Source organism: Neolamprologus multifasciatus, chromosome 15 (genome assembly GCF_963576455.1).
Source record: "Neolamprologus multifasciatus chromosome 15, fNeoMul1.2, whole genome shotgun sequence".
Taxonomy (NCBI): domain Eukaryota; kingdom Metazoa; phylum Chordata; class Actinopteri; order Cichliformes; family Cichlidae; genus Neolamprologus; species Neolamprologus multifasciatus.
Window position 1 is genome coordinate 2,508,708 of NC_140453.1, and position 12,105 is coordinate 2,520,812.

The window sequence follows — 12,105 nt, forward strand, 5'->3', positions numbered from 1 at the left end:
TTGAAGGAGTCGTGTGTTCTTTGTTCATTGTATTTAGTTTCACTTCCCTTGTCCTGTCATTAGGCTCATGTCAGTCAGCTGTTCCTCCATGTGTTCCCACTTCCCCTAATCACGTCCTGTGTATTTAAGTCTTCTGTTTTCAGTGTGTCATGGTCAGGTCGTCTGTTGTCCACGCCATGCTTCCAAGTTTCTTGTCTAGGTTTTTCTTATTGTTTGTTTAGATTTTCCAGTTTAGGTTTGTGTGAATTTTGCTTCAGTTCGCCCTTTGTTTGTACCTTTTTTACCAGCCATATTAAACGGCTCGCTTTTTGTTAACATTTCAAGTTCTGTTCCCTGTTCCTTGGAGTCTGCGTTTTGGGTCCTTTTGTCAACCCCTACAGTCTGCCCTCGCCAGACTGTGACAACCAATGGTATCAATTTGTCCCTGGAGACCTTAAACTCAGCCATGATTTTTAGAAGATGAACCTACGCTAACAATTTGAATATCGTGTCCATACTCCACCCTTGTGAAAAACCTGCTGTCTACAAAACTCCCACAAAGCAGCAAATCGAGAAGCCGTGGCTAATGTAACTTTGGGCCACTACACTCAAGCACAGACTGGCAGCGTGCTGTGGAAGCCTGCTAAACTCACTTCTTTCTGAAGTCACACTCCCAGATGATAGTGCTGCTCAAAGTTTTCCATCTGGAGCTGCAGATGTAGAAGCAGTACCTAACAACTTCCAGCAACCATGACCTCATGTGTAAAACTGGTGTCCTTCATTAATGAGAAACCACTAGCATCCTTGCATCGGTCTTTCACGCAGCAGGCTACTACTTTTTATTTTAAGAGGACAAGTTGAAGATAACAGTAGGAGGGGCACACTGTTGCCTAAAGTATACAGTGTAGCAGGATCGTGTAAACAAGACATTATGTAGTTAATATTTGATGTTTGCATTCGTTTTTTTATGTTGCACACAATGTGCTGGAAAGAGACAGGAGGGTCCAAGGAGCTTGGAAAGAAAAGCGTCTGGACTTCTTTAGGTTGCTTGAAGATGTTTCACATCTCATCCAAGAAGCTTCTTCAGTTCTACGGTCAAATGGTGGAGAGTCCCACCATTATTATGTACTGGAGATGTAACTGCTACTTAGTAAATTATATGAATACTTAATATTTAAATGATAAACCTTTCCTTCTTTTCATTTAACCTCCTAGGACCTGGTGTCCACCTATGTAGACATCACATTTTGGGTTATTTAGACCAAAATACCGTAATTGTCGGGCTATAAGCCGCTACTTTTTGCACAAGCTTTGAACCCTGCGGCTTTTAGTCAGGTGCGGCTTTTCTATGGATTGTCCATGATTTTTGTGATATCGTAAGAGGATTTGTTTTGTTTGTTCCGCTGTTGTACGGCGCTACGTTGCCTGGCGGAAGGATCGGGGTTCAAGAGTGGTATGTTGGTCACATGTCCGTCCGCCAGGCAACATAGTGCCGTACAAGCAGCGCGAAAAACAAACTTCAAAGTAGCGCTATGCGTTCAGCGGGAGGCATATTCTCTTACATATGATAAGTCAACATTGAAACACCTGCGGCTTTTAGTCAGGTGCGGCTAATGTATGTACAAAACAGGATTTCCCCCTGATTTTAGCTTGTGCGGCTAATATTCAGGTGCGCTGTGTAGTCCGGGAAATGCGGTACTCAATTTTGCTCTACAAGGGCCTGATATCCACTTAGGAGGACATTATACTGCTACTGTTCTATCAAAATTTTAAACAAATATCCTCATATGTGGCTCTTATTTTTCATAAAAACAAAAATAAGGTAAAAAAAAAAAAAAATCTGGTAATTCTTTGTTTTTACATTCATCGGGCCCCAATCAGCTCAAATATCAAAGAGAAATTAAAAATGCTGCCGTGGAAGAGTTGGGGTCTTAGGAGGTTAAAATGTAAAATTCCCACTATGTTTTCCGAAACGGATAACATTACGTGTAAACATAATTGGAGCTGAGATTAAGTGAAATCACATAACACAGTGACAGAGAGCGAGTGAAACATGTCCGTCGTGTCGGTATGTCCCCGCGGAGCTATCATTAATTAACCGTGAGATTGGTTCCCTCCACGTCCCACCCCCGTCGCTCGTTCTGCTGATCCTGAGCTGTCGAGGGGATTCGCCCTTCTCACCTCAGACAAAGAAACAGGCAGTGTTGGTAAAACGGACAAAACACAGATGTGTGAGAACACACCACAAAAGAAAACACATTTTAGCCTCCACACTTCTCAAGCTCCTGCACATATGTTCTGGTCCAGCTGCCTATAGCTTTCTCTCAGCACTGCAGTACATCACTAATGATAGCTCAAATCCCTCAACTCCCCTATACTACCCAGAGGGGTGGAGAAATCTGCCAAACTGGTACAGGTCCTCTCCTTACCTCTCACACTACGGTATTTGACAACCAACTAGGGAACTGTAAAATTAAAGGCCTTGGCAAATGAAATTCTGTGACATGGCAGCATGAATCAAAGCAGGCCCCGCATTGGGAGCTTGTGGAAGACGAATGAACAAGGTGTGCTCTCAGAAGGAATACAAAAATAAAGTGAAAAGTTAGCGAGGGCAAAAAAACCCCCCTACAAATATTATAATGTTAAGGAAGCAAAGTGCATCATCTGGTATCCGACAGCTGCATCCTGGTTATTGACTGAAGAGGTATCGGTTCATCATTTCACCTTGAAAAGGAGAGTGCTTTGTATAAAAGCTCCTTCAAAACACACACTTTATTGACTTCCTTTGATATTAATAGCCTGTGACACAAAATGCCATTTTCCCAGCGAAGCCACGTTACTTCTTATCTGATGTGACCTTGTTGATGGTGCCGGACGCGGTGCTGTAATGTATCTCAGCTCGGGCATCATTGCAGATTACCGATGCCACACAGCCAGAATGAATATGAACTGCTTTGCCTTTGTTCCAGATCTTCAAACCTCACATATGAAGGCTATGTCAGTCCCAATCACAGGACTCCCTCGCAGTGGCCTCCTCCACGCCGCTCTGATACAGACGTACAAGTGACAGCACCGACGTGAAGGGCCATCATCGCTGCGAGGCAGGCTATCTGTCGTTGAGGTGAAGAGGCTGATAACAGTGGTCCCTGTCTGTCATACAATAAGCAACCGCAACACCATCTCACCCCCGAGGGAGACTTACTGCTTTAATGTGGACAATGAATGGTTCAATTTGTCCCGTGCGTGTCAACGGACCGGCTCGGTGTGATTACTTTCTTGGCACAGTAGTGACAATCATTGGCTTGGTCAGGACGTATTGGGAGAAAGGCCTCCGTCAGGCCGGAATAGGAGTGAGTGACAGAGAGAGACGGAAAAAGGAGAAAAGGGAGAGACGGGTAGAGAAAGGGAGCGGCGGCGGCGAGGCCGGCTTTGCACGCCTCAGTGAACAGCGGCATTCAATCCTCCATAGGATGAGAGATACAGTATTCTGACCTTGACTGATTGAGGAGAGAAACAAACCTACAATCCATCCATGCAAAGTCACAAAGAAGACACAGAAACGTTGTTAAGTGCAGAAAAGGGACAAGAGCACTTCTTTTTTTACATTTCCCTTTGTCACATTTTTAGCTCTGGTCACCTGTGCCATATGTGTCCAACGGTGTGAGATCCCTAGCATTAGTTTGACACGGTGGGAAACACAGTAGGCTTTGTCACTTTCTTGCTGACAGTTAAATGAGAAAATCAACACCACTCTCATGTCCGGAGAGGCCACTCTAAAGACTGTTTGCTCAGCTTATGTAGCAATAAGACTTGAACCTTATTTGGCTAGGTATTCAACTCCAGAACCTTAAAAGCTCTCTAATTACAGCGGTGCACGATTACTGCATTAGTAGACTTGAACGAAATATTATTTTAAGAGTGATTTAAATCATTTTTCGAGACAGAATTTTGAAACCAAGTGAGTTTATTCAGTGTGTCTGCATCAGTGTCAAACACTGTCAGATGCTGCTGTCACTGCAGAGAAACGCACAAAGGTTTCCTCGGAGGGGGCTCTCTGCACCGGGGCTGTGATCGACCGTGGCTGCTGGGCTTCAAGTGTGTGTGTGTGTGTGTGTGTGTGTGTGTGTGTGGGGGGGGGGGTTATGTATCCATGACCACTTATGTTAATGAGAGTGTGGGGAGTGTATTGGAGGGCGGGATGGGGTGGGGAGTGTTGCTTTTAACCATGTAAAGCATTTCTGTATGAAAAGTGCTTTACAAATAAAGATTGATTGATTGATTGTTAAGTATTAGATGCTACAGTCATTTTTTTTATAACAGGGACAAAATCCACATTTGGATATTGGAGGGCCAGAACTGGAGTTAATCTCGAGATTGAAACCCAAGATAAGGTGGTTCAGGTTTGGTCTTTGTTTTCATTCCCTTATTCATTCGTCATTTCTTTTATTTAGTACCTCTGCCAAGGAAGTTTGGTCTTTGGTAGCATGTGTGCGTGTCTGTCTGTAAAGACGAAAGCTCAAAAGGCTTTGAATGAACTTTGCAGGGAGGTAGAGCGGGGTCATGTTGACTTTCCAAGATCTTCAAGGTCAGCTTCAAGATTTATTGGTCGAAAGCACCAAAAGCTACTTGGTTAGGTTCGATAGAAGATCATAGTTTAGGCTGAAATACACCCTTTAAGTCATCACTGGCACAAAAAGATGTCTTGACGGGTTCTTTGTGAGAAGTCTTGAGCAACACCAGCTCTTTGACAGAACAACACCAGTGACAGCGTGGGAATGGGAAAACTCTAAGCATGTGCAGAGTTCTTGAATATCTCTACGCATCTTTTTAAAATTTCCATAAATCACTAGAATGTCTACAGGTAATAAACAGTTCTGCTGGAAACATCACCACATACACCCTCTTACCTGGATAGTGGGTGGTGAGCGCTGTTTGCGGGTGGTTGTGGTAGACAAGGTGGTGGTAGTCTCTATAAAGGTGGTGGACATCTCTGGCGGTACCGAGGTGGTGGTGCGCGCCGCGCCCCGGCTAGTGGGGACGTCGCCCACCAGCCGCACGCTGCCGTTCACCTTGATGTTAACGTGGCCCTCGGCGGCCATGTTGAGGACTTTGAGGCCGTTGTAGTAGAGGCCGGAGAGCTGGCCCTGGTAGGGCCGCTTCCGGTCGTTTCCACCGATAGAGATAGTGGCCTGGGTGTTGAAGATCGTCAACTGCCGGCCTGGCGCGGGAGGGAAAAGCGTTGATAAGCTTAAGAGATGATAAGCTAATGTAACGATAACATTAAACTTTCATTGCAAGACAGATGCGGTGATAGAGAACGTTTGATGAAATGTCTTGTTTCCCTGATTAAAAGAAGTCGCAGATGGTTTTCAAACTGTAACGATGACGCAACCTGGCTTTGTACTGAAAAAAGTATCTACAGCTGCCCTACTTTTTACCTACTGTTGAGTACATTTCGTACAATAAGTAGATTTCAAACTGCTGCTAGAGCTGAAACAAATACACTCGTCACAGCAGCAGCAGTGTTGTAACACTTTCCACAGCTTTGTTGTTATTCTGTGGACAAAAGGGTCTCGAGCAATAAGTACAGCATGTGTAAGGGGGAATAACGTGCAATGCCCAGTTGCTACAATTCATGTGATTTTCATTAGGAGAAGCCCAAATATCCTTATCAAAACACACTGCTCATGCATTCCCAATGAAAGAAAAGCACAGCAAACTTTCACAATGCAGGAATCATAATTAAAAATCTCCATTGTATAATTTACAGACACATAACACCGCAAGCCCGCTACATTTGTTTGTTATGTAATACATAATACATTAGGTATGAAATGGCAGGGGCAACGTTCATATCACAGAAAAATGAAATAGCACGTGTGGAGTCATGCATGCAGCGGTAATGGGATTCGTTTTCCAAACCTGCCTTGTTTTACAGTTGTTAAAGGGACTTTATGATGAAGTTATGCTGATGTTTATGTGCAATGAATTTTAAAAGCAGTTTATGATATTTTTATGATGGATTAAGCACCTGAAAAAACAAAGGGGGAAACAGACTTCTTCTTTTTTTTTGGAAAATCCCCACAAAATGTTAAATACAAACAAGGTGCTGGTTTTAATCTAAGCGACTGGAAAAGGAAAAAAAAGCACAGCTCTATCAGGGCGCAGTGCACCTTGGCAGGCGCGCTGTGACGCTTTGCCGTCAAAAAGGCTCCAATTAGCTCTCCATCGGCAAACAAGTGAGAATTTTATCGTGTTTGATGTGTATAAGTACAATCAGATAAATTACAGCAGGGAGAGGCACCTGCTGTTTGGAAAGTTTTCAGGGGGGTATGCCCACTGATTAATTTGTTCTCAAACATTGCAGAGGATTTGAGCCAAGGGAGTTAATTCTCCTCTCAAAACAATCGGCCGACTGTTGCGGCATAGATAATAATGCGTAATGCCTCCGCCTAAACAATTTTGCACAAAAGATTAGCAGCACTTGATATTTCATATCTTGTTGTTGCACTGTTTACAAAATCACTTCCCAGTCCCTTTAACTAGACACCATGGTTCAACATGTTTTTTTTAAAAGATGACAATGACAGAAAATGACAAGAAATAATAAAAAAAAAAAGCATCATAAAAACTGAACCAAAGGGAAAGGACGAAAAGGCTAAAAACACAAACAAAATAAAACAAATTGCTTTGGTTTACTGGTTTTTTAAAGGGTTTAAGGGATGGTTATTCATTCTCAGAGGTTGAAAGGGAACAAGCCGATGAAATGACAGAAAATAAAGAACATTCTAGAAGTTCGATAAAGATTTACCTTTGTCCTGAAGCCAATCTTCTACTGGCCGGGTATATTTGAACGGGATTTTCTTATTTGCCATTTGATAGCGCTCAATGTCGCTGTTGCCTTTAAAGTTTGAAAGTTTAACAAACAGCTTCAAACAGTTGGCAACAGCAACAGACATCACACATTTATACAGTGGTTTATGAAGAGTTTTATCTTTGTTTAGAAATATTTATAAAAGCTTTATGATATATATGTATATATATATGTATATTTCTTTTACCCCAAAGTAGCGTTACTTTAGTGGAAATGTTTTAAAACTCATATTTATACAGCACACTCCACACACAGCAGCAATGAGGAAAAACAAACTGTAGGGAAAGAAAAACCCTGCAAGAAGAAGTCAAAACACAGGAAATGCATCACATCTACGTCATTTTATATAATAGAGACAAAAGGAAGGAGATCAAGTGGTTAAAAAGGCAGACGTGCATAAAGCGCCTTTCTCTGAAGCAAATTGGAGGTAATTTATGTGAGCTAATTCTCCCACTGGACACCACCTGCTTGCACATTTCAAGGGCCAAGGAACGATTTGGTGTAGTAGCTACTGTAGCAGCTTTTGAGGGGAAAAGGAGGCAACGTTAGATGAGGAGGTGGTAATTTGAAGCACAGCGGACCTGTTTGGGGGGGTGTGGTAGTCCCACAGTGACACAGATTTGAAGAGGACAGTGCATACAAATGAGATCATTACTGACACAGTGGGAGGCTTTTTGGGTTAAAAAAAAACACCAAAAGAACGCCAACACCTCTTCTGGGGATGTTCCTGTTGGGCTGGAGGTATATAACAGTGGTGTAATAATAATAGCCTCACTTATGCAGGGAATCTGGAGCCTGCATTGAGTATTTCTGGCATCATTTACAAATTTCCTTTGTGAATGCAACATTTTGTCTGACAAACAGGGATCCTCTCCCTTTGAAAGGTGCCGCGGATCTGTCGACAGCGAGAATTGAGACGTACAAGTCCGTCTTCAAACATTTTGAGGTCTAACAAAAGAGACGAATGACAGTGTGATGTCACTCAATATCCAGAAGGAAAGGTATTTGGAGGAAGAAGAAAGGGACTCATTTACAGTATAATACAGCTGAAAGGGCAAAGCTTCACCTGCCGGTGTGTTTAGTTTGGAGCTTTTGAACGTGCTTACATTCAAAAGCGTTGCGCACGCCCTCGTTCTGACACCCGCCCGGGTTGTATTTCATTTTCTTTCTTGGTTTGGCAATAAGCTACATTTGGTGTAAGTCACCACTGCTCTGACCTGATGACTAAATTTCCATAACATTACGCGTGAACGCGTCACAACTGCATAAAACCGTGAGCTCGTACCAGTCTCCCTTCCCTCTCTCTTTTCTGTCTTCCAAGCGTTCTTTGCTACCTTTCACAGAAAAAAAACATCCAAGTGCTCAGTTTACAGCCAGCTGGGATGGAGTGTAGATATGGCTGCAAGGGAGCTCAAGGAGCTAAACGAATGTTTCTGCAGTGTGCCAGCAGGTTAATCAGCTACTAGCAGGACTCCCTCCCCATCCCTTTGATCTCAAGCAGGTTTCAGGTGGCAGCCAAATACACTCTCCTCTGGACAAGGGCCACAGAGGGAGGCAAGATGTTCGTGTATGAAATCAGAGGACGGTCGGAAAAGGTTTGGAGTTTGATCGAGCGAGCCGGGAGACGAGCCGGGAAGCACGGGGGGAGGGTGGATGAGTGCCATCGACAAATAATCTCTTTCTTTGTCTTTTCCATAAAGTCTCAAACGTAGCCTCACGTTGTCCTTTAGACGAAGTGGAGTCACGAGACGGAGAAGAAGCTGTAAGTTTGCTGTGCATTGCTAATGGCGTGGTCTCAGGTATAGCTCTTACATTGTTCTAGGTGATTAATGAGGTGACAGTCCCCACGTAATGAATACACCACCAGCTAATTGTGCAACTAATGAGAAAATTCTCTCTAGTTTGTCAATTTGATATTCAATTTCTAGAGGTGACTTCAGAATGGATGACCTTGCCAATAAAAGCACTACTGTTTATTAAAAAGTCAGTCTACTAAGGTTTTCAGTTTTCTTTGCCCTAAATATAGTGGACAGATATTTCCTCCCAGTGTACTGAGGAGAGACGAAGAGCAGTCTGACATTATAATATGTCTGATGTTCTTTAAAGCCAGAGAACCGGTTCCATTTTCAGTCGACGTACATAATGAAAACAAGCAAAAGAAAAACTGTATAGGTCTTTATATTTGTAGGGCGAGAAACCAAACGGCCATCAGTACGGACAGGTAAGGCAGCGAAGGTGGAGCTACTTTGGAAATGGGTTGCAAAAGGGCTTGCAGAGGCAGCAGCAGCTCTGTGATCAGCTAATCTTCCAGGAATCTTACCTTAAATTTGCCAACCTTAACTCAAGCTAACTTAGCTATGTTTGCTTTGGCTTTGGTGTTAGTCAGTCGAAAGCTAATCCAACCAGGACACATTCACTTTGCTTGTACAGGAAGAGCACCAGGACTCTCCTGCTTACCCCAAACCTGCCACCTCCCTGAGCCCGGACATTTCTTCCTGACAAAAGGAGTTTTTCGTTCCCACTGTTGCCAACTGCTTGCTCAAAGGAGGTCGTCTGATTGAAGCACCTTGAGACGTCTGTTGTTGTGATTTGGTGCAATATACATAAAACTGAATTGTACTGAACTGAATTTAATTGAATCCATTCTCTTCTGCTTATTAAATTCAGGGTTGCAATCTTCCTCCCATCATTACACAGTTCCTTCTTTTTATCCCCGCGGTTAACGCTGCAGGTAGCCACTACGGCATTCTCTGGAAAGGCCGGTGTCGCCAATCAAACAACGCACATCAGCACCGAAACAGGAAGAGAAGTTTTTTCCACAAAGTTTTCCAAAAACCTGTTGGAACATCTGTGACTTTGAGCTTAGTGATATATCATTAAAATAGCAGTAAAAACCGTTAGTACACTTGTGTCTTGGACCAACTTACAAAAATTGAGAGGTGCACGGCTGTCCAAAAATGGCGTGGGCGTGACATCATTCTCAGGGCGTGGCGGTGTGCCACATGAGATGAGCATAAAAACAGCCTAGAGGCCGCCTCATGGGTAAGATTGTCGTCCTTCTCTGTGTTTCTGCAGGGCCTTAAAAGGTGATAACACCACACAGCCCTTATAGAGAAGACCAGGTGAATATAAATATTTACGTATGTTTATCATTATCATATTATTTTGCTGCGAGCTCATGCACACGTTGCTGGCTTTTACTTCGGCCCCGCTGCACGCCATCACCGTTTTTTTTTCCTCCTAGCCAAAACAGCGTCTCGATTTTTTCCCTTTGGTGGCAGCCATTCAGTCAACACAAACACTGGCACGGTGACAGTCATCTGCTGGTCGGTTGCTCCGTTCTCTGCAGTTGGTTGCCAGACTAATCTCACCGGGGTTCCATCACAGGGCCAGTGCTGAGAGCGCATCAAAACTGTGAAAATGGCCACCGTGACAGGCTCCTGGCATTCTCTCTATTTGGGGATGATGAGTACATTTGATATAGTGTGGCCCTGTCCAGAAATCGTCATTCCACAGCTCAACTCCACAGCTCGCCACCGCAGCCCCCCGGGTAATGAATATCTTGCACAAGCCACCTTCTTTCCCATCTACACCTGACTTTCATCTCTGTTTCTCCTCCTCGCTCCCTGGTTATTCATCCGTGCACTCGAGCTTTTTTCCATTCTCTCGTTCTCTTCGGCACGCTGTCCGTCCAGCGATATTCCAGCTCCTTCATCTGCTCCCGCTATTCTCCGTCTCCCAGTCTCAGCAATCAGCTGAATCCGGCCTCTACAGCTGCAGCCACAATTTATCTACTTTTCCCTCACTTTCTCTTCCTCTGCGCCCGTCTATATGTCAGCTCTTTCTCACTTTTTGTGGACGTATTCCAGTCTCTTACTCCATTAAACGCTTCTGTATTCCTTCACCAGTTGCACTTGTTGTCTATTCACCCACGTCGCTTCTTTTCCTCCTGCACGCCTTCCCCCGATCTTCCTTCCATTCTCTCTCGGGCGTCAGACGAAGCCAGGGAGTAAATTCATCATTTATCGGGTCGCTCTGAAATTTATGGTGCTGAAAAGATGAATTAGATTGGCGGCTTGTACACTCGGCTAAGTCTGACTCGTGAGAGTGACAAAGATTGTGTCTCAGATAGGGCTAATCATGTTTGGCCCCAGGGACGCGTGGGGATTTATCTCGCTCCTGAGGAATTGTTTTGTCTGTATTTCAAGACAAAGATTGGCAGATATTTTGAAACCGTGCGACTCATTGTGTCTGTTTCAGGTTGTGGGAGTCGCAGCATTGCGCGCATCAGCGTGTGGATGAAAGTAATCGTGTTTTCGAGCTTTTGTGTGTCTGAAAATGAACACAAGGCTGTTCTGGCTATGACCAACCCCCTTGTACCCATCACAAATGATGGACCACACACAAACACGCACACACACGGACATACTTTCCCCAAGGCACTAGCAGAGTAGTTAGGCCAATGGTCATTCATCTGAGACAACGCCTGGACCTCGGCCAGCTCGAGGCAACGCGTGATGCACAATCTCCGCCTGGCTCGGTCGAATAATTCTTTGATTCAAAGATTCCAACTCACGCAAATAAAAAAAGAGATCATGTAATCCGAAATCAAAGAGTGCAGAGATTCGGAGTGTTATATAAGGAAATTGGAAGCCTCTCACTAGACAAAGACAAGTCCCTGCAGTAATGTGGGTTGTCACACAAGTACACAGGACTGCGAGAAAGATGCGTAGCCACGATGAGCACCGACTCGAAAAAGGCGGAGAAACATGGATAAAAAGGAATTTGAGGACAAAAACAGAACAGAGATCTGAGAGGGCACTGTTAGAGGGGGAGAATAATTAGAGAAAGGAAGACAAAAGCAGTCGACGCATACATTCGACGCCCACACGCAAACACGCGCGCGTAAGCTGCCGAAGCCTCGTGGAAACGCTGCAGTGTGGGATCAGAGCGGGTATACTGTTAGAGAGAAGAATGGGGCTGTGAAGTGCACAACTTCTTTCCCGTCTTGTTTCTTAACACTGGTTGCATTAAAGTGTGGATTTTTTTTTTATCAGTGAAAGCAGTTTTGTTTAAGTCACCTTTGATGCTGACAATAGAAAGTTGTGAGCGCTTGTGCACCGGGCACGCTCAGCTTGACACTAAGGTTATCCATCCTATCTTTCTGTACAGCGTGCACTGCCTTCCATGTTTTGAGCAGACTATAAAACTTCAGCAGAAATGGAAGAAAAGACAGTTTAAATTATTGAAAC

At 44.0% G+C, this 12,105-nt stretch overlaps 1 protein-coding gene across 1 annotated transcript in view; it reads right to left on the reverse strand.

Moving 5' to 3' along the window:
- Positions 1-12,105, reverse strand: part of nrxn3b (neurexin 3b) — a 358,949-nt gene that overhangs the window by 36,991 nt on the left and 309,853 nt on the right. Inside the window, 2 exon segments of the mRNA XM_085132129.1 lie at positions 4,887-5,197; positions 6,791-6,880. Of these exon segments, the coding sequence (XP_084988255.1) occupies positions 4,887-5,197; positions 6,791-6,880 (401 nt within the window).